Raw genomic sequence first — 23,797 nt, forward strand, 5'->3', positions numbered from 1 at the left:
TGCTTTTTTATATTGTTTGTGGGTTTGGAACATGGGTGATCCAAAATGATTTATATGTTTATTTCCATTTAAAATAAATACATTCCCAAATAAAAACACTGAAATAAACTGGGAGAAGATCCTTATAATAAATTAGTAACAAAGGACTCTATCTACAACAATGGAAGATTAAAACAAAACAAACCCCAAACCACAACCCAGAATGTACTTTACTAGAGATATTCTAGTATGATACATGAAAGTATGGAAGAGACCTTATAGTAGACTTAGTCACAATAGTAAAAATATTTGAAAACAACTGAAATGTTCATCAATAGGAGAATGGTATAATAAAACAATGGAATGTTACAGCAGTGAAAGAATGAAAAAAGCTATTTATAAAAACCACAGATAAATCTCAAAATGTACAAACAATAAAAAATCTATAGAATGATTTGTAGAGTATATTTATTTAAAGTTGTAAAACTGAATCAATTCTATATAGTGTATTATTTTGAGATATATAATTAAAAAGCCTGAAACCACAGGGATTATAATTTTGATGGATGTAACTTCTGGTGAGGGAGGAAGTGAAATGTGACCATTGAATAATACAATGAAATTTGAATGCTATTGTTAACTACTTATTTCTTAGTCTGTATTGTAGAATACAAGGTGTTTTATTATATGGTGCTATGTAATATTTGATAATAAAAATATTTAAAATAATTACAAATAAAATCATGAGGGGAAATGGGTAAAGTGAGAGGGTCTTCTGTCTATAAAGATAAATAGCTCAGAAATTTTGTTTTAGCAATGGGGAAGCAAAAAAATTTGAGGAATATAGTGATTTGATGAGATGATAGCTTAATGTGATGAAATAAAAAGAACTGTATGTGTAACATGCTATTCAAGTATGGAAACAAACAAAAATTATAACCAAAAACTTAGCTTTTGCCAGAAGATGCCAGAAAGCTTGAATAGTTGGAAAGGAAGTTGACAGTCCTATGCCAAATCTGTAACTATAAACTGATTGCAGTTGTTTTATTCTTTCATACATTTTTTTAATTCATGAATTTTTTCATTTTCAACAAGATGTGACCTGCTGAACCCCTCCAATGTGACAGGCACTGTGATAGATCTGTGCTGTCCAATACTGTAGCACATAGCCATATGTGACAAATCAAATGTAAATTAATTAAAATAAAATAAAAAAATTAATTCCTGGGTTAAATTAGATTTCAAGTGATCAATAGTGATTTCAAGTGATCAGGTGGCTAATATAATGCCTACTATTTTGGATAGCATAGATTTAGAAGATTTTCATCACTGTAGAAAGTTCTATTTAATGTTGCTGTTACAGATGATAGAACTATAGCAGTGAGCAACATAGATTTTGAGTTCTGAGAAGAGAGAAAACAAAGGAAAAGATTATAAAAATATATTACCATGTTAAGTAGTAATGAGTCATTTGAAAAAATAAAGCATCTTAAGTGGACAGAGTGAAGGGTATGTTCTGATGAAGTGGCTTTCATAAGGAATCATAACTATGGAAAGAAAGGCATTTCTATTTATTGGGAGGGGGTTGAACTGAGAAATGTGTGGCTTCATGAATGCCAAGGTACACAATTGATTTTAGAAGATAGCATAAAAGAGAGTTCTAGTAAGATAAGAATTTTGAAATTGTAATTGGAAATAATAAATCAAGAAGGAGGATGTTATGAACTCTCCAGCACAAGTGGAGAGATAAGAGAAACCAGTAGAGGGATACTCCCACGTTGTCAGAACAGAAGGAGGCCATGAAAGGCACAGATGTGTTTAGTTTGTGGGTTTGGTGATGGAAAATTCGAGTTCGAATCAAATTCCTTCTATTTTCTCTCTGAAGTAGGAGGTGATATCTTTCAAAAGAGAGAAATAGAGTTTAAAAAGAAATAAGATTTGAAACAATTGATGTCTAAACTTTTTTAGCCTGAAATTAACATTTCCCCTTACCTACCATTTCATTCTTAGTCCTCTACTCCTCCTCATACACCTATTGAAAGAATCAAATTCTCTGTTCATTTTTCTCTAAGTGGAACCCACTCCAGCTCTGATAACCTAGCTCATGTTGTACTTAGGGGAGGGAGTAGGGATAGGACACCCGCTCCAGCTTTCTGAAAGTAGAGGTCAAGAGCATTGACTTTTATGCTTGCTTCTGTATTTTCCATCTTTTTATTATTGTATGCTTCATTCAAGTTCATTTTTTTCTGAACTTGCTTTACTAATTCTTTCTTCAGCCTTATCACATCCACTTTTAGTTTATCACTCAGTTTAGAATCGCAGATATAGCAGTTTGCAGTTCATGTTTTAGAGACTTTTTTTGAAATCTGCAGTATCAATTTGCAAAATTTTATGTCTGAAATTTTAAAATTTGACATTATATTTATAAATATGTTAAGCATATTTAGGTGGTTTATATCTGGCAACTTCATTATCTAGAGTACCTTTGGGTCAGAGTCTGTTATCTTTCCTTTTTTGGTGATTTCTATTATCTAGTCACAGTGTGGGGGTTTACCTTTGACTTTGTGTTGGGCAAGAATCACCTTAAATTCACTTTCCTTGTGAGAGATTCTGAGTCACCCAAATGATCTGTGACTGGGCTTCAGTCTATGGGTAGTCTTCTGTTTCATTTTGTTCCTTAAGAATTAGAGTTCTGAGGTCTCAATCATAGGAATGGGTCAATTTTCCAAATTCTTGGCAGAATTTGGATTCTATTTTTTTTTTCCAAAGATTGTGTGGCTGTTAAAGTATTGCCTAGACTCTCAGCAGCCTCTCTCACATCAGATATTGCCCTTGGGAAAAGTGGCCTTATGTGTTGGTCTCATCTCTGTGGACTTCTGTGTTCTACCACATCTTGGACCAGATTTTTATTATTATCTTGTTAGTTCTCAGATACTTTCATGAAGATTTAAAAATATGTTATAACCATATTTTTGTTAGTAGTAATTTGTAAACCATATTTTTGTTAATAGTAATTTGTAAGAGCACTTTCCAAGTTACCCATTTCTACATTACTATAACAATTTTCTTATATTTTTCCTGTAATTTTGTATAGAAAATGATTCCATGTTTTAACTATAAGCTTCACTGAATTAAAAAAATTAAATGTTGATATGAAGTAAAATTTAATTATGGACTTTTCTATAGCTTCTGTTCCTTTCATAGGTTGGTCTTGATGAAGTAGACTGGCTTATACAAAGGAGCACTGGACTTGGGATTCATGGTTTTCTTTCATAGCACTCTTCCCTAATAGCTATTCTACGTTATAGAATTACTATCTTTCCATTCAGTAGCTTAAATTTCTAATAAATATCAATTCATAGGAATTACAGCAGAGTAACATGTTAAATATAGGGATATTGGCAGCAATGTCAAAACTCTATAGGACAAACTATTTTATTTCCATACTGATAAATTGTAGAGAAAAGAAACCTCATAAGGAGAATTAAAGTGAGCACTTACAAAGAGAATTAAAAGACATTTCTGTTGAATGTTACACTTGTATCACTATTCTGAAAACTTTTAAAAAACAGGAAAAAATACAAGACAAAAGAAATGTAAACACTGACTGCATGTTTAGTGATATTAAGACAGTATTATTAGCAGTCTTCGTTATATTATTGGTATTATTGCTATGTTTAAAAGAATTCTTGAAATACTTACAAATGCAATACTATGACATTTGATTATGACTCTGATCAGGTAGGTCAGACAGGGCAGTGGGTAAGTGTACAGAATTCAGACTGACCACTAGTTGAAACTGGTTGAAGGTCACTTAGAGATCCATTCTGTTTTCTCTCACCTGTGTATATATTTGACTTTTTCCATAATAAAATGTAAAAAAGGAACTGAGAAAAAGTAAAGATAATGGTAAGGTTTAACTTTATCATAAGAAATGAAACATCATTGATTCTAGAATCTCCACGGGGCTTAGAGTCCACAGTTACAATGATAAATACTAAAAAAAAATCTAGTCTCCAGGCCAGATATCTGTTTAAGTTACCAGCAAAGCAGAGGATCTATGATTCCTTTTTAGTGAGGATTTTTATATTTGGTGTTCCCAAAAAGGATCATAATATCTCTCATGGGAAGAAGAGTACACTGTTGGATTTCCTTACATTCTTAACATAATTTAGTACTGATTTTTATATATCCTATGTTAGAAACCCATCCTGACACTCTCAGTTCTTGACTTGGCAATTTTTAGTGAATTTAAATATATATATACTACTATTGATTCATGATACTTAAAGATTTTTCTTTCTAATTAGGTTTTGAAATATTGTAAATAACCATGCCTGAAAAGACAATTTCCTGTTCTAACATTGAAGGTGATCAAGCCAAGAAAAGTAAGTTTACCATTAAGTGATTTTCTCTGAAACTAGGTCATCAGTAAATACAAGGCAGCTACAAAGATAGTAGTCTTCTTCATGACAAAGGGTCACACAATCAAACCTTACTGGGACCATGAAAGTGAGTAAATGAAAGGAGTAAGTCAGTTTAAGGAAAACGCCTGCCTGGATTATAATTAATTTCTTTTATAATTATTACTGAAATAAACTATAGGCAATACAATGTACAGGTAGTAAAACAAAGCCAGCTTGTATGTGAGTCAATCACATACATCTCAACTCTACTCTACTGATTGCTTGAAACTGTTTAGTTGATAACAATAGCTAGTTATTAAAATTTTACCAGCACCTCCTGAAGATAACACAAAATTAAAAATTAAAAATATTTGATAATTCTATCTTATAATTGTATTAGATTTTATTGCATTACTTTGCATTCTGAACCCCAACATCTTTAATTGGCATTTTGTTAGCAATATCATGTCTTTGTATGATACAGAAGAGAAGTCAGCAAATTACAGCCCATGGGCCAAATTTGGGCAGCAGCCCTTTTTATACAGCCAAAATGCTACAAATGGTTTCACATTTGTAAAGACTTGTAAAAAAAAAAAAAAAGAAAAGAAAAAAGCGAAAAGAGAGAGAAAAAAAAAAAAGAAACAAAGAGGACTATGAACACAGTTTGCACAAGGCCCACAAAACCTAACATTTTTTACTATCTGGCCCTTTATACAAAGCATTTGCCAATCCTTGGTATAGAATTTTGTCTTGAGTACTTTAATGCGGGACAATAGTCTTTGTAGTTCATTGATGGTCAAGTTGCCAATTGTCGCATTAATGCTATATAATAACCAATAAAAAAAGGCAGGTGCATATAGCATCATACACATTCATTTTACCTCACCTATGCAGGAGTGTGCTGGATAGTTCTGCTAATCTCAGGTGGGCTCAGGATGGCTCACTCATACATCTGCAATAAGCCACAGGTCAGCTAATTTTGCTTGAGTTTGGGGTTTCATCTTTCACAGGCCTATGGCCTTGGCTTGGAAAACTGGGCTGATTCCTTTCTGCACCATGGTGTCTTCCCTAGTTTTCCAATAGCTTTAATCTAATGGCTTGGGAGAAGGAACTGAAGCTCACAAGGCTTCTTGAGGCCAAGGCTCAAAACTGGCACACTACCATTTGTTGTATTTTATTGGCCAAAGCAGGACATAGGATCAGCCCAGAGTCAAGAAACAAGGGGTTAAGGTCTATCGTTTGATGATGGATGCTACAAAGTCACATTGGAAAGGAAGGTGAACACTGGGAGGAAAAAATTCTTGGGACTATTATTTTAATCCAGCTACCATAATTTTATCTGGGGTTACAAGACAAAGCAATCATTTAGTAATTCTAAACATGGTTGAAGATATTGCATGAGGGATTTCATGTAGAATTACCAATCTTGAGTAGGATTTTAGTATTCATCACACATTTTACTTTCACAATAGTTCAGTAACTTTGGTTTTTGTCTCTTACCAATATTAGTTGGAAAAAAGCATGTCATTTTACTGTCATTGTGTTTATGTATTACAGTTTAAACAAAAAATTTTCATTTTTGGAAATGGATTTCAATCTCAAATTAACAATATGAACTAGATTATTCACTTAAAACAATTTTCCCAAAGATACAATTTGGAAAGAAGATAATCAAACATACTTGCACATATCTCTTGTTTAAATACTTGGAAAGAACTTTTCAAACTTTTTGGATTATAATGTTATTTAAAAGCTACTAGTTTGTTCCAAGACTTTTGAGATCCAGGCTGATGGTTTCCCTTTGAATGACCTGACAAAGTCTATTTTGTATTGCAACAGAAACTGACCAGTCTACACTGATTTGCAAGCAAAAACTCCTATATGTGGTGCATCAGAACAGAGTTAATCATATTAAAAAAAGACAGGCCACCTGTTTTTAGTCTACACAATGGAGATATATACACAAATATAACCACATACCACAATATTTAATGGAATATGAGTGTTCTATGATACAGATTATTTCCATACATGCATATGAATTATAAAATAATTCGGTTAATAAATCGTCTTTTGGTGTTTGCTTAGTCAGTAAGTTTAGAATATTTGTACTTAAATGACATTAGAACAAATATTTGGAATGCTGGGATAAATACTAATTATCTATTAAAATTAACTTCTGTCTCTTTAGCATCATACCATCATTAAGCTCCCTATCTTCTGTGTAAACCAACCAGCCACTACAGAGAATATTCAGCTCATCAAACAAAGCATTGAGATACCTATGTTCAAACTATAGAAATTTATCAGACCTCAGTGTTTATTGCTGTGTTGTGGCAGATTTCAAATTTTAAGCCCAAAGCAATCTCTGCTGGACAATGTACTGAACCTAATTATCTACCAACCTTTGAAAATGTTTGTCATTAACTCTGTCATTAATATTGTAAAAACACAGTGTGAGGTCTTATTTATTAACTTCTACCAGATTATATTGACAATAATACTTCTCCTAACATCAAAAATAAATCCTTTCTTTATGTTGTGTCAATCATCATGAAACTACTGTGGTCATGTTAAAATTCTCATTATACTATAAATAAACATATAGAATTGGATAGTTATTCTGTGCTCTCAGCTGAAATAAATAATAAAACATATTATTAAACATTTCCAAATTGTTCTGTACAGTCACAGCCAGATATTAAACATGCTGACCAACAGTATTTTCAGATGACTCATGTTTACAAATGGTTAGCTCCAAGATAATAATGTATATTACAATTAACAGTAACTTTTTTTACAAACTTATCCCCTGTAATGTTGTGATTTGTAGGCAATATTTTCAGTAAGTACAAAACTGCATTTAATGGCAGTATCACATATTTATTTGAATTATGATACTGATTCTGCATTAGTTTTCCTATTTCTTGTATTTCATAATATATATTTTCCCATATAACAGGCTGAGGCTGTGCTTTTTTTTTTTACAAATTAGTTTCTTATTTGTTGGAATAGGAAAATTTTGTACATTAAAAATACCTGTAACAGGGGCACCTGTGTGGCTCAGTGGGTTAAACCCTCTGCCTTTGGCTTAGGTCATGATCCCAGAGTCCTGGGATTGAGCCCCCCATCGGGCTCTCTACTCAGCAGGGAGCCTGCTTCCCCCTCTCTCTCTGCCTGCCTCTCTGCCTACTTGTGATCTCTGTCTGTCAAATAAATAAATAAATAATCTTAAACAAAATACCTGTAACATATATGTAAAGAATACTAATAAAATTGACTATCTGTGCACTCATGACCTACCTTAAGAAACAAAACCCTGAGATCTCACCTCTCCCAAATCACATTTATTTTTGGTATATTTTATAAAAACATGTTAATACTATGCATATATGGTTTGATACTTTTAATCTCATAATTTTAACTGTTTTATTAATTCACTAATAAGTTAGATTATCTGAAAATAATGAGGTTTGATTTTTACTTTCTTCCCATTATAATTTTATCACTTTCCCTCTTCTATTGCTTAGTCTAGATCCTTCAGAATGTTATTAAATGAAGCAATAAAAATGTGCACATTTATCTTCTTGTTCCTGATTTTTAAAATGAGACTTTTAATGCTTCATCATTAAATCTGATGGTATTTTTCAGGTTATCTTTATAATGTACTATAAATTATGAACATGCATTGAATTTTATGAATGCTTTTCCTACATCTATTGAAATTTTTCTGTGATTAAGTTTTTCTTCTTTAATCTTTAAATTTAATGAATTGCATAAATAGATTTTGAATTGCTAAACTTTTCATTCATGGGACAAATTTATTTTTTTAAGTTTCTTTTCGTATATTGCTGGATTTGATTTAATGATCATTTGTTCAGGATTTTTGGATCTATGCTCTGGAGTAACATTGGTCCCTAAGTTTTTTTACTTACCTTATTTTAGTCTGGCTTTGTTACCAAGGTATTTATAACTTCACAAGGCGATCAGGGAAATGTTTCTTCATTTTCTATTCTCTGAAAAAAATAATATCTTAATTAATTTTCTGGAATGTTTAGCTGAACTTCTGTCTTAATTTTTAAAGACACAAACCCTTGATATTATTTATTTACTTGTTATAGGACTAGTTGGGCTTTCTGTGTATTCTTAATTCACTATTGACAAGTTTTAATTTTTTCTTTTAAGAATTTGTTCACTTTGTTAAATTTGAAATATACTGATATAATACTTTTATATCTCTCTACATTCAGTTATTCCTCCTTTACATTCCCAATATTGTACTTGTTTCTTCTTCCCCTTTGTCTAGATCAGTTTTGCCACGTGTTTATTTGTGTTAAACTCTTCAAAGTGGTAATTTCTGATCTTTTTAATTATCTCTAGAGTTTTTTGTTGCTGGTGGTCTGTTTTCTATTTTATTAATTTCAGATATTACTACTCCTCTTCCTTCTACTTTCTTTGGGTTTTTTTTTTCATATATTCTTAATTTGGATGCTTAGACCACTAGTTTTTAGATTTAATATAATTATTTAAATTTATGAATTTCCCTTGAGATATCATAGATATTATAAAAAGGACTGGACTGTCAAATCAGACTCCTTTGAAGCAGAGACTTACTCAGCATAAAGCTTACTAAATGCTGTTCTGGGTAATAGTGTTTAACTTTTATTTATTTTGTTTACTTATTTTTTTTAAAGATTTCATTTATTTATTTGACAGACAGAGATCACAAGTAGGCAGAGAGGCAGGCAGAGAGAGAGGGGGAAGCAGGCTCCCTGCTGATCAGAGAGCCTGATGCAGGGCTTGATTCCAGGACCCTGGGATCATGACCTGAGCCGAAGGCAGAGGCTTAACCCACTGAGCCACCCAGGTGCCCGAAGTATTTAACATTTTTTTTTTAACTTTTAAAAACTTATATTCACATATTATAAAATTCACCTCTTTAAAGGATACAATTCAGTGTTTTTAGTATAATCACAAGGTTGTGTAAATGTCAACGTTATTTAATTCTAGAATACCTTCATAACCTCTAAAAGAAGCCCTATACCATCAGCAGACACTCCCTATTTCCCCTCCACTCAGCCGCTGTCAACCACAAACCTATGTGCCTTGGTGGGGATATCATAAGTCTGCTGTGGGCTGATTAATTTCTGCCGAAAACTGATACCACCATCACCCTGGAGGGCACCCACAACACGCAGATGATGAAGTTAAGTGAACGGCTTGTCATCACTTTCACAGTCAAGGCAAAGAACCCTGAAGACCTACCCAAGCTGATGGAGAGGCCGAGGCAGCTGGCCAAGTCAGACCCCACAGAGCAGTGCCTCACCGAGCAGTGCATCCTGGGAGCACACAATCTTGGGTGCCAGTGGCTGCACCTGGAGACCTGCTTGAAGAACCTGGAGGAGGACCACACCTACATCCCTATCAAGAAATCCGACCGAGAGTCAAAGGTGCTCTGCCTGCGCAAATCCCCAAACCAGCACAATCTGCTGTAGGTGAAGGTGCGGCTCTTCTGCGACCACCCGGCCTAGGACAGCAACCAGGGCGAGGTAGGCCCGCCAGTAACGGAAGCAGCAGGTCGCTGTCTGGCCAAAAAGCATGAGGGGAACCTGCTAGATTTGCAAGATCTGGTGCTCAGGGCCTGATGGCAGTGGCCCACCATCTCCAGTCATCACCAGGACTGTACAGTACCTCAACGAAAACAAGGATACCATGCTGTTGGGATTCCAGAAGGGCTGCATTGCCAGGAGAACCTGCGAGGCGTGTGCTTGGATGGCTGTGATGTGACGCTGCACGAGGACGCCATCCAGACCACGCCAGGGCGTGGCACCACCTTTACCGCAGCGCACTGATAGCTGGCGCGGGCAAGGAGAGCCCATCCAACCTGTGCAGCTCCAGGGGCCGGAGGAAGTGGTTGGCGGTCTCTACAGTGTCCCCAACAAGACGGAGAGCCGCGTCTTTAAAGAGTGCCAGGTGTCTGGCACCTCCATGTCTATCGTGAAGGCCAACTGCTCCTCAAGGAGTCCTTTACTTTACCGCCGACCTGAGGTCCCACAGGGCAGCCAGGACTTCCCCCAGTGCGTGTCTGGCCACCAGCAGCTCCTGCTTGGGCACCGCTTTGATCACAGCAGCCGCCCCAGCTAGGTCGTGGTAGAGATGCGCAAGCGCAGAGTCCTGCAGGAGGGCACCCCGCCGCACCCAACTTCCGGCACAAATTGTGGGCCGACCTCCCGGCAGCGCCTGCGCCCTGCCTTCAATGGACTGCGGCGGCCGGCGCTCCGGTTCCCCTCGGGGCGCCTGCGGACCAGACTCGGGCGCCGTGGCCTAGCCTGAAGGCTCCCTGGGGCCCATTCGGTGCCATCCCTCGGCATGAGCACCGAAGCCATTTCCTTCAGTATTTATCGGAAGATTCGAGGGGTAACAGAAAAGCCCTCACAACCAGGATTTATTTGGCCAGTGGGGGTGGGGGAAGCCGGATGGGACGCCGTTCTGGACCACTCTGTGTGGATGAATTTGTGAAATAGTTGACTTTGCGTGTCTGTCTTCTGTTAAGCATTCATCACTAGATGGATGTTTGGGTTTCCACTCTGGGGCCGTTATGAATAATGTTCTTATGAGTGTTTGAGTACAAGGGGTTTTTTTCCCCCCCAATGGGGGCATGTGTTTTTATTTCTCTTGGGTATACACTTAGGACTGGAATTGCTGGGTCATTTGGTAACTTGATGTTTAACTTTCTGAGTAATTGCCAATTTTTTTTTTTTTCTAGAGTACCTGCAGTATTTTACATTTCAAATGGCAGTATATGAGGATTCCACTTATATTGTTTCTAGTTGTATTTTTTGGTGTCTGTGTGTATATATTATTATAGCCCTTGTTACTGGGAGTGAAGTGACATTTCATTGTGGTTTTGATTTGCATTTCTCTAATGACTAATCATGGGAAGATCTTTATATGTGCATACTGGCCATTTGCTTATCTTTGGAGAAATGTCTGTTTAAATCTTTTTCCATTTTAAAATTGCGTTGTCTTTTTTTTTTTTTAATCCTTGAATTGTAGAAGTCTTTATGTATTTCAGAAACTAGATCTTTACCAGATATATGATTTGCAAATGTTTTCACCCACAGTAGGGGTTGTATTTTCATCTTCTTGATAATGTCCTTTGTAGGACAAAAAAATTTATTAGATGAAGCCAATTGATCGAATTTTTAAAATTGCTTGTTCCTTTGATATCACATCAAAGAAACTACTGCCTAATTCAAGGTCACAAATATTTACATCTCTGTTTTCTTCCAAGAGTTTTATAGTACTAGCTCTTGCATTTAAGTTTATGATGAATTCTGAGTTTATTCTCGTATATGATTTATGGTAAGAGTCAAAATTCATTCTTTTGCATGTCTATCTCCAGTTGACCTAGTACCATCTGTTGAAAAAGACTTTTTTTTCCTCATTGAATTGTCATGACACCCTTATAAAGATCAACAGACCATAAATATGGGTTTATTTGATGAATCTCAGTTCTACTCCATTGATCTACATGTCCATTCTGATGCCAGTACCATACTGTGTATTATAGCTTTATAGTAATTTTTAAAACTAGAAGTGTGATTTCTCCAACATGTTTTTTTTTTTTTTTTGGCTAATCTGAGTCCCTTGCATTTCCATGTCAATTTTTGGATCAGTCTGACAATTTCTGGGAATAAAAAAAAAAAGGCTGTTGGAATTTGATAGGAGTTACATTGAATCTGTGGACCATTATAAGGGGTTTTGGCATCCTAACAAGATTATGTCTTCCAGAGTACTCATACAGTACCTTTGTTTTTACTTAGGCATTATTATTTTTTTACAATGTTTTGTAGGTTTTAGTGAAGTCTTGCACTTCTGTTAATTTTATTCCCAATCAAAAATCGTCTTTTTGATCCCTTTTATTTATTTATTTATTTATTTGGTCTAATTACTGTGGCTAGAATCTCCAGAACAATATTGAAAAGAAGTGGCAAAGTATAGATATCCTTGTCTTTTTCCTGATCTTAGGGGGAAACTTTTATTTTTTACCATAATGTATGATGTTTGCTGGGGATTTTTCACAAAGGTTCTTTATCCTGTTGAAGACTTTTCTCTCTATTCCTATTTTCTTGGGTATTTTTACCATGAATGGGATTGAATTTTGTCAGATAATTTTTCTGCATCTATTGAAATGCTTATGTGATTTCTGCCCTTTATTTTGTTAATATGGTATATTGCATTCATTGATTTTCATATTTTGGAACATTTCTAGGATAAATCTCACTTGGATATGGTGCATAATCCTTTTTTATGCTGTTGGATTTGGCTGGTATTTTGTGAGGATTTATTTCCTAATATTTTTCTTTCTCTTTGGATTTAGTTTGCTCTTTTTCTTAGGATGTGACAAAAGTTCTTTTATATATAGGCATATGTAGCTACGTATTTCCTCTGACCACTGATTTTACTAAACGTATTATGTGACTAGTTGTGTTGTCTTTTTGTTTTCATTCATCTCAAAGTATTTTCTCATTTCCCTTGTGATTTCTTTTTCACCCATTATTTATTTAGTAATGTTTTTAAAGTTCACATATTTGAAAATGTCCCATATTTTCTTTGGTTACTGATTTCTACTTTTAACATTGTAGTCAAAGAAGATACTTTGTGTGATTTCAACACTACTCAAATGTATTGAAACTTATTTATAGCATAATATGTGCTCTATTATAGAGAGTGTTCCATATACACTTGAGAAAAATGATTTCTGCTCTTAGTGAAATATTATATAGTTGTTTCTTAGGTATAGTTGGTTTATCGTGTTTTCAAAACTGTTTACTTGTCTAGTTTCTAGTTGTTTCATCCATTATTTAGGCAGTTGAAGTCTCCCACTATTGTTGAATTGTCTATTCCCTCCTTCAATTAGGTCAGCTTTCCTTCATTTTGAGGCTCTGTTGTTAAGTTTGTGTACGTTTATAATTGTTATAGCTTCCTGATGGATTGACCCTCTTGCCATTACACAGTGTCCTTTATTTCAAGTAAAAATCTTTGTCTTAAAGTCATCATGTGCAATTCTATGCAGAAACATAACTTTATAATTCGATCACAAAAAGTTTTCTTTCTCAGTAAGAAAAAGTACCTATTTACATTTTTTTCTATACAATTTTTATTTGGTTATTATTTTTTGATAAATTAGATCATTCATATATATTATAGTTATTTGACTAGTGCTATCTTCTATTTTTGCTTTTTCAACACTCATTATCTTTTATGATTTGTATGTTTTTGCTAAGAATTTACTTTTGCCATATTTCATCCCGTAGTGGGGTTTTAGAATATAAATACCCTAATTGTCATGGCTGCTAAATATTAGCATTGGATAGCCTATAAGTTTTTAAATCTTATATTTAAAATCTTAAATTTTAAATCTGTATACTCTATCAAAATATTTAATGCCATTAGAATAAATATTGTATTTCCTAATTCACAATTTACATATAGTGAAATGCTCAAGCTTTAATATTATAATTTAATGTATTTTAATGAATGTATGTATGATAAATATAGGACCACTGCCTATTTTTGGATGAAAAAGATTTTATTACCTCAAAAAGTTTCTAGACAACCATAGGCAACCACTATTTGGTATCTATCACAAGAGTTTAATTCTGATTTTTTTGAACCTCATAAAAATGGAATTATGAGATATGCATTTTGTTTTCTCTGATTAATTTTGCTCAGTGTATTTTTGAGATTTGCCAGTGTTAGTCTGTGTATTAGTAGTTCATCTTTTTTTTAAACTGCTTAGCATTATACTATTGCATAACTACCCTGTATTTTTTGAAATTTAATTTTCTAGTGATGTGCATTTAGGTTGTTTCCAATTACCACTGTTGGGAGTAAAGATATCACAAATATTCTCAGATAAATTTTTTTTTGTGAACCTACATTTCTATTGAAATGTTAAAGTTAAAATTTAAAGAGTTAAAGTTTAGCACTGTTTTGCATTGTAGAGCTATTTAATTTTATAAGAAACTGTCAAACCAATAATATATTCTTTGAGAATTTTTAAACACTTCAGAGATTGTAAAATAAAATACAAATGTTTCATTTGTCTCTATATTCCCTCTTTTCAAAGTTAACCAATCCTAATTGCATCTACAAATACCTATCAACCCATACATCTCTTTAGAAAACAAAAGATGATGATGAAACATATATAAATTTTTGTTTTCCTGTTTTTCATTTAACAGTGTACCTTGGATTACTTTCTGTATCATCACGTAATGATATATATGTTTGCTGTTTGCTTTCATTTTCCAGCTATTTATTATTATAACATTGTGTAAGTGTAGCTTATACAATATGATGATTTGATACATGTGCATATTGTGAGATGTTTACCACAGTAAGATTATTGAACACGTACTTAAATTTATTTAAGATTAAATAAATTTAAAAAATAAAAAAAGATTATTGAACACATACTTAAATTTACATAATTACCATATTTTATTGTTGTTACGATGAGAACATGTACAATCTTTCATAGCACCTTAGTTATTTATAATCACTTTGCTGTATACTATTTCTCTAAAATTTATTCTTCTTATAACTGGAAGTCTGTTCCCTTTGACTCAACATCTCATTTCCCCCACTTTCCAGCCCCTGGCAACTGCTGTTCTACTCTGTTTCTATGAGTTTGGTGGCTTTTTTAGATACTCTGTATAAATGAGATCATTTGGTTTTGTCTTTGTCTTATTTTACTCAGCATAATTCCCTTAAGTTCCACCCATATTGTTTCAAATGGCAGGATTTCCTTCTTTTTTGTAGTTGAACAATACCGCATTGTATTTATACACACACACACATAATATATCTACATATAGTATATGTGAATTGTGTATATATATCTGTATATGGGCACTTCAGCTGCTATTGTGATAATGCTGCAGTGAACATGAGGGTACTGATAACTCTTTGAGATGGTGATTTCATTTCCTTTAAATATATACCCAGAAATGGGATCGCTACATCACATGGAAGTTCTGTTTTTCATTTCTTCATACTGTTTTCTGTAATGGCTATACGGTATAAATTTATATTTGCACCAACACTGCATGAGGATTTCTCTTATCTCTACATTTGATGTCTCTTGTCTTTTTGATAATAGCCACTGTAACAGATACAAGATGGTGATTTGTGTATCCCTGATGATTAGTGATGTTGAATACTTTGTCATGTACTTGTTGTCCATTTGTAAGTCTTCTTTGGACCAATGTCTACTCAGGACCTTTGCCATTTTAAAACTGAATTATATGTTATGTTATTGAGTTGTATGACTTTGGATATGAATGACTTATCAGATAGATGGTTTATAAATAATTTCTCCCATTCTATAGGTTGCCTTTTCATTATAGTGTGTGTGTGCGTGTGTTTGTATGCAGCTTTTAAGATTTTAGTTTTAATTGGTTGTGCTTTTGGTTTTTGGTGTGATATTGAAAGTATCCTTAGAAGATGTCAATTCCAACGTCAGGGAATTTTTTCTGTACATATTCTTTAAGGAGTTTTGTGGTTTCAGATCTTGCATTTAAGTGTTTAATCCATTCAAGTTTATTGTTGTGAATTGTGTAAGACAGGTGTCTGATCTCATTCCTTTGCATGTGAGTATCTAGTTTTCCTAGCACTCTTTATTTATTAAAGTGATAAATCTTCTTTGGTTTGTTTTTATTTAAGTGTAACTTTTATTTTATGTATAACCTTATGTAGTTTCAGGTGTACAATATAGTGATTCAACAATTCCATGTATCATTTGGTACTCCTCACAAGCGCCCTCCTTAATCCCCATCACTTATTTAATCCCCCAATCTTCTCTGATAACCATCAGTTTGTTCTCCATAATTGAGAGTTTGTTTGTCTCTCTCTTTTTCCCTTACCTCATTCATTTTGTTTCTTAAATTCCGCATATGAGGGAAATAATATGGTATTTGTGGTTTTTCTGACTGATTTATTTTCTTAGGATTATACTCTCTAGCTCCATCCATGTTGTTGCAAATGGCAAGATTTTGTTATTTTTAGGGCTGAATAGTATTGTAATATGATAATAGTATTGTAATATGGTAATAGTATTATAATATGGTATTTATAGCTGAATATATATCTCGTCTTCTATATCCATTCATCAGTTGATGGACAATTTGGCTGCTTCCAAATCTTAACTATTGTAAATAATGCTGCTATAAGCACAGGGACATGTGTGTCTCTTTAAATTAGTGTTTTTGTCTTCTTTGGGTAAATTGCCAGTAGTGCAATTGCTGGATTGTAGGGTAGTTCTATTTTTAACTTTTTGAGAAACTTCTATACTCTTTTCCACAGTTGCTGCACCAGTTTGCATTCCCACCAGCAGTGCATGAGGGTTCCTTTTACTCCGTATCTTCACCAAAACCTGTTGTTTCTTGTGTTTTTGATATTAGCCATTCCGACAGGTGTGAGGTGATATCTCACTGTAGGTTTGATTTGCATTTCCTTGGTGGTCAGTGATACCAATCATCTTTTCATGCGTTTCTTGGCCATCTGTATGTCTGAAGAAATATCTGTTCGTGTTTTCTGTCCATTTTTTAATTGGATCATTTATTTTTCGGGTGTTGAGATTTATTAGATCTTTATATATTTTGCATACTAAGCTTTTATCAGATATATCATTAGTAAATATCTTCTCCCATTCAGTAGTTGCCTTTTAGTTTTGTTGATGATTTCCTTTGCTATGCAGAAGCTTTTCATTTTGATGTTCTCCCAATAGTTGATTTCTGCTTTTGTTTCTCTTTCCACAGGAGAAATACGTAGAAAAAAGTTGCTACAGCTGATGTTAAAGAAGTTACTGCTTGTGTTTTGGTGCGCTTGTAAATGGGATTGTTTTCTTAATTTTTCTCTTTCTGTTGCTTTATTATTGGTGTATAGAAATGCAACAGATTTCTGTACATTGATTTTGTACATCAATTATGATTTTTTTCCCGAAACTTTACTGACTAGCTATTATGGCTAGGACTTTAAATACTGTGTTGAATAGAAGTGGTGATAGTGGGTATCCTTGTTCCTGTCCTTAGGGGGAATCTCTGTTTTTTCCCCATTAAGGATGATATTTGCTTTGGGTTTTTCATATATGGCCTTTATGATGTTGAGGTGTGTTCCTTCTAAACCTACCTTGTTGAAGGTTTTTATCATGACTGGATGTTGGACTTTGTCAAATGGTTTTTCCGCTTCTACTGAAATGATCATATGAGTTTTATCCTTCTCCTTTGCATCCTGAAAATAAATCCTCTCTGATTATGGTAAATTTTCTTTTTAATGTATTGTTGAATTCCGTTTCCTAGTATTTTATTGAGCATTTTGCATCTATGTTCATCAGGGATATTGGCCTATAGTTCTCTTTTTTAGTGGTGTTTTTATCTGATTTTGGTATCAGGATAATGCTGGCCTTAATAGAATAAATTTAGAAGTGTTCCTTTCTTTTCTGTTTTTTGGAATAGTTTGAGAAGAATAGGTATTAACTCTTCTTTAAGGGGTGCCTGGGAGGCTCAGATGGTTTATGCGTCTGCCTTTTGTTCCTGTCATGATCCCTGGGTCCTGGGATTGAGTCCTGCATCGGGCTCCCTGCTCAGCGGGGAGCCTGCTTCTTCTTCTGCCTCTCTGTCTCTGTGCCTCTCAAGAATAAAAAAATTAAAAAACAAAAACAAAAACTCTTCTTTAAATGTTGGTAGAATTTGCCTATGTATCCATCTGGTCTTGGACTTCTGTTTGTTTGGAGTGTTTGGATTATTGATTTAATTTCTTTGTTGGTTTCAATCTATTCAAATTTTCTATTTCTTCCTGTTTCAGTTTTGGTAGTTTATATGCTTCTGGGAATTTATATATTCTAGGTTGTCCAATTGGTTGATGTTTAGATTTTCATAATATTCTCTTATAATTTTTTGTATTTCTGTGGTGTTGGTTGTTATTTTTCCTCTCTCATTTGTGACTTTGAGTCCTTTCTCTTTTCTTTTCGACAAGTCTGGCTAGAAGTTTATCAGTTTTATTAATTTTTTCGAAGAACCATCTCCTGGTTTCATTGATTTGCTCTATTGTCTTTTTTATTTTCTATATCATTTTTCTCTCTACTGTTTATTATTTCCTTCCTTTTGCTGATTTTAGGTTTTGTTTGTTGTTCTTTTACTAGCTTGTAAGTTTAAGTTGTGTATTTGATTTTTTTTCCTCGCTGCTTGAAGTAAGCCTCTTATTGCTATTAACTTCCCTCTTAGAACTGCTGTTATTGCATCTCAGAGGTTTTGTGCCATTGTGATCTCATTTTCATTCGTTTCCATGTTCTTTTTTATTTCTGTTTTTTATTTCAGGGTTGAAGTATTCATTGTTTAGTAACATGTCATGTAACCTCCATGAATTTGTGGTCTTTTCTGATTTTTTTGTTGTAGGTGACTTTAGATTCATAGCCTTGTGGTCAGAAAAGATGCATGGAATGACTTCAGTCTTCTCGATTGTGTTGGAGCTGGTTTTGTGGGCTATTATGTGATTATTCTGGAGAATGTTCATGTGCACTTGAAAAGAATGTATATTCTCCTGTTTTAGGGTAGAATGCTCTGAATATATCTGTTAAATCCATCTATTCCAGTGTGTTCCTCAAAGCCATTGTTTTCTTGTTGATTTTCTGTTTAGATGATCTGTCCTTTGATGTGAGTGTGGTGTTAATGTACCCTACTATTATTATATTATTATCAATTAGTTTCTTTATATTTTTTATTAACTGTTTTATGTATTTGGGTGCTCCTATGTTGGGTACATAGATATTTACAATTGTTATATCTTCTTATTGGATTGTCCCCTCTATTACTATGTAGTATCTTTCTTTCTCTCTTGTTACAGTGTTTGTTTTAAAGTCTATTTTGGTGAAATAAGTATTGCTACTCCAGCTTTGTTTTGACATCCATTTGCATGACAGATTATTTCTCCATCCCCTTCAGAAGTCTTCGGGTCTAAAATGAGTCTCTTATAGGCAGCATATAGATAGGTCTTTTTTTTTTTTCCATTCCTCAACCTATATATTTTGATTGGCGTGTTTAGTCTACTTATATTCAAAGTAATTATTGATAGATATGTATTTATTGGCATTTTATTAGTTACAGTTGTTTTTGAAAATTTTTCTCTGTATCTTTCTTGTCTTATCTTCTTTCATGTTTTGTTGTTTTTCTTTAATGAAATATTTGGATTTTTTTCTCTTTATTCTTTGCCTTTTTATTACTGGTTTTTGATATATGGTATCATTAGGGTTTTATATAACCTCCTCTGCATATAGCAGTCTATATCATGTTGATGAACACTTAAGTTTGAACCCATTCTTTACTACTCTGCTCCCCATGTTTTAGGAATATGATGTCATATTTTATATCCTTTTCTTTGTGAGCTCCTTGACTGATTTTTTTCAGAATTTTTTTTGTTTTCACTGCATTTTTGTTCCTCCTTTATACTTTGATTTTTGGTCTCTCTTTTCCACTGAAAGAGTCCCCTTCAGTCTTTCTTGTAGGGCTGGTTTAGTGGTCATGAACCTCTTTAGTTTTTGTTTGGGAAATGCTCTTTCTCCTTTTGTTCTGAGTAATGCATTGCTGGATAGAGCATTGTTGGCTGCAGGATTTTCGCATTCAGCACTTTGAAAATATCATACCATTCCCTTCTGGTTTGCAAATTTTCTGTTGAAACATCTCCTGCGGGGCGCCTGGGTGCCTCAGTGGGTTAAAGCCTCTGCCTTCAGCTCGGGTCATGATCCCAGGGTCCTGGGATCGAACCCCTTGTCGGGCTCTCTGCTCCTCAGGGAGCCTGCTTCCTCCCCTCTCTCTCTCTGCCTGCCTCTCTGCCTACTTGTGATTTCTCTCTCTCTGTCAAATAAATAAAATCTTTAAAAAAAAAAAGAAACATCTCCTGCTAGCCTTATAGGTTTTCTCTTGTAAGTTAGTAACTTCTGTGTTGGTGCTCTTAAGATTTTTTCCTGTATCACTATATTTTGCAAGTTTAATTACATTATCTCTTGGTGTGGGTCTGCTTTTATTATTTTGATGGGAGTTCTCTGTGTCTCCTGGATCTGGATATATGTTTACTTTCCCAGATGTTTTCAGCTATTATTTCTTCAAATAAATTTTTTGCCCCCTTTTATTTCTCTTCTGGGACTCCTATAATACAAACATTATTAATTATGTTTGATGGAGTCACTGAATTCCCTAAATCTATTTTCAATTTGTGTAATGCTTTTTTCTCTCTTTTGTTCAGCTTGATTACTTTCTATTACTCTGTGTTGTAATTCATTCCTCTGCTTCTGCCATATTTCATCAAGTATTTTTTTCCATTTCGTTTATTGAGTCCTTTTTCTCTGCTATGTTATACCTTATCTTTGTGTTGAGAGTCTCATTCATGTCTTCCACTCTTTTCTCAAGTCCAGTAATCTTATGATCATTGCCCTGCTCAGAGCTGGCCTACTTGAGTTCCACTAACACCAGACTGAGCAAGGACAGCCTACAGCAGGCAGAGTCAGTGCAGACAAACACTCTGACAGAAAAGTGACTCAGACACAACAGCTGGGAATGAACTCCACACATAGGATATTCTGCTGAAGTGCCAGGTTCTGGTGAACAGGGAATATTGCACTGCAGAGCATTCTAGGACCTCTTCTATGTAAAGTTAGTAATTTCAAGAGCAGAAAACGTAACTGACTTTAACACACTGAAATAGATACGAGAGAGGGAGACAAAATGAGGAGACAGAGAAATTTATCCCAAATGAAAGAACAGGACAAGGTCCTAGCCAGACATCTAAGTAAAACATAAATAATGCCTGGTAGACAATTTAAAGCAAGGATCATAAGGAATTTGGAATTGAGGTGGTTCCCAATACCATTTATGGAAGAGACTGTCCTGCCTTCTTTGTCAAGTATTAGTTGATCATATATGTATGGGTTGTTTTTTTTTCCTGAGCTCTGTGTTCTGTTCTACTGATTTTTGTGTATGTTTTTATGCCAGTACCATACTTTCTTGATTATTATAGCTTCGTAATATAGTTTGAAATAATGAATTATGATGCCTTCAGCTTTGTTCCTTTTTTTCCCCCTCATGGTTACTTTGGCTCTGCAGGATCTTTTGTGGATTCATAAGAATTTAAGGAACCTTTTCTGTTTCTGTGGGAAATGCTATTGGATTTTTATAGGGTTTGATTGAATGGACATTTTAACAAAATTTACTCTGCTGATCCATGAGCACAAGATATCTCTCCATCTACTTGTGTTCTTCAGTTTCTTTCATCAGTGTCTTATAGTTTTTGATGTATAAATCTTTCACTATCTTGATTAAATTTATTCCTAAGTATTTTATTCTTTTCATGCTATTGTATTTGTGTGCCATCCTCACACAGGGGCAATGCTAATCTTCTCTGCATCGTTGCAATTTTAGTATATGTGCTGTGGAAGCAAGCCCTTTTTCATGCTATTAAACATGAGATTATTTTGTCTGATAGAAGTATAGTTACCTCTAATCTCTGTTTCCATTTGCATGGAATATATTTTTCCATCCCCTCACTCTAAGTAAAGCTAAAATGAATCTTTAGTAGCATATAGTTGGGTCTTTTTTAAAAAAAATCCATTCAGCCACTCTATGCTATTTGTTTGGAGAACTTAATCCATTTATGTTTAAAATGATTATTGGTAGTTAAGGACTTTTGTCGATTATTTGCTGTCTGTTTTATACTTCTTTTGTTCATTTCTTCCTCTCTTTCTGTCTTTCTTAATGAATTGGTTTTCCATAGTGGTATATATACTCTGATTCCCTTCTTCTCTTGTATACCTACTATAGGTTTTGCTTTTTGGTTACCTTAAGGCTTACATAAAACATTTTGTAGTTATAATAGTATACTTTAAACAGATAACAGCTTCAATCATATACATATTCTTTCCTTTTTATGTTTCTGATGTCACAATTTACATCTTTTTATATTGTGCATTTATTAGTAAGTTATTGAAGCTATAGCTATTTTTCATATTTCTTTAATCTATATACTAGAGTTAAGTGATTAACACACCTCTATTATTGTAGTATTGGAGTATTCTGAAATTGACATATACTTATTTTTACTGACATGTCTTATTTTTTCAAATATTTTCATGTTTTAATTAAAGTCTTTTCATTACAGCCTGAAGAGCTCCTTTCAGCATATCTTGTAAGGCAGGTCTGGTGGTGGTGAACTTCCTCACTTTGGTTTGTCTGGGAAACACTTCCTTTGTCTTTCATATTAGAAGGAAAACTGTGCTGGCAAAGCTCACGGGGTCCTCCACAGAGCGGGCCACTGGGAATTCTGATCACTTTCTTTGTATGACTATATTGGTAGCCTCTGCCCTTCTTCCTTGTTCAAAGCATTTCCATAAGTCTTGCTTTTGCCTGTCTCTTAGTAAGATGAAACCAGAGCAGGTCCTTTGTGCAGTGTCCAAAAGGTTGGGGAAGCTGTTTCTTTCACCCTGTTCTCCCTTTCCCAGTGAGGGGAACTATTTCAAGCTGGAGTGTTCTCTCTTGGTGCTGAGCAGTGTTGGTCTGGTGAAAGGGATGAGGCAGTCAAAATGAAACTGTCCTCCTTTCCTATTTGTGAGGTTATACACAATCTTTTTTGTTCCATTGTGTTGCTGAAGTTTGTTGAATGAATTCCTGAGCTCTCCCAGAACTATTTTTGTTTGTTCATAACCATTTAACTATTGAGCTTCATTGTAGGATGGGAGTTACAGTCTCCTGCTCCATTGTTTTGGTGATGTCACTTTGGTCAGTCTCTCAGTGTTTGCTTTTAATAGATGAGTGCTATTTTGAATACCTTCTTTTGAGAGTTAACCCAATTGAAGTACCAGAGAAAACACCTAAATATATTCTTTGGTGGGGTTTGGTTAATATTTGAATTATAGTTGCTTTTGCAAGGACAATACTTTAACAACATAGTTTTATGCATTATTTTGCTTATTTAAAAATTTATATTAACTGCTCACGGTGATTTTTGTTTTCTTTTTAAAAGACAATGCCACGTCACAAGCTTTGGTTCTCTTTGGTGCCCCTAAAGAAGACACTGAGATTTTTCATGAAAATAAAATGACAAATACTGAAGGTAAGGACTGAATGTAAGTTATGTAGTTATCTTTGTAAGCTATATTTACATTTATGCATTCATTTCTGATGTCTGTATTATATTTTTATTAAGAAATGAATCATAAATATCACTAATATTTAACATAGTAATATAATATTAAGAATATAATATAATCTATTTTACTAATAATTTACTATTCATTGTATTTAGGCTATAAGAATTGTTTATAATTTCAGAAATGTTGAATTTTTAAAATAAGCATTTTC

The 23,797-nt window shown here is 34.0% G+C and overlaps 1 protein-coding gene and 1 non-coding gene across 2 annotated transcripts in view; one reads left to right on the plus strand and one right to left on the minus strand.

The window, feature by feature from the left end:
* Positions 1-10,754: 10,754 nt before the first annotated feature.
* Positions 10,755-23,797, plus strand: part of CCDC178 (coiled-coil domain containing 178) — a 433,088-nt gene continuing 420,045 nt past the window's right edge. Inside the window, exons 1-3 of the mRNA XM_044244391.1 lie at positions 10,755-10,837; positions 15,556-15,641; positions 23,460-23,549. Of these exons, the coding sequence (XP_044100326.1) occupies positions 10,755-10,837; positions 15,556-15,641; positions 23,460-23,549 (259 nt within the window). The remainder of the gene's footprint in view (positions 10,838-15,555; positions 15,642-23,459; positions 23,550-23,797) is intronic.
* LOC122903819 lies at positions 21,780-21,882 on the minus strand. The gene has a single exon (XR_006384041.1). It is a non-coding gene; the product is annotated as a U6 spliceosomal RNA (small nuclear RNA).

The sequence above is a fragment of the Neovison vison genome, chromosome 3, assembly GCF_020171115.1.
Source record: "Neovison vison isolate M4711 chromosome 3, ASM_NN_V1, whole genome shotgun sequence".
In the NCBI taxonomy this organism is placed as follows: domain Eukaryota; kingdom Metazoa; phylum Chordata; class Mammalia; order Carnivora; family Mustelidae; genus Neogale; species Neogale vison.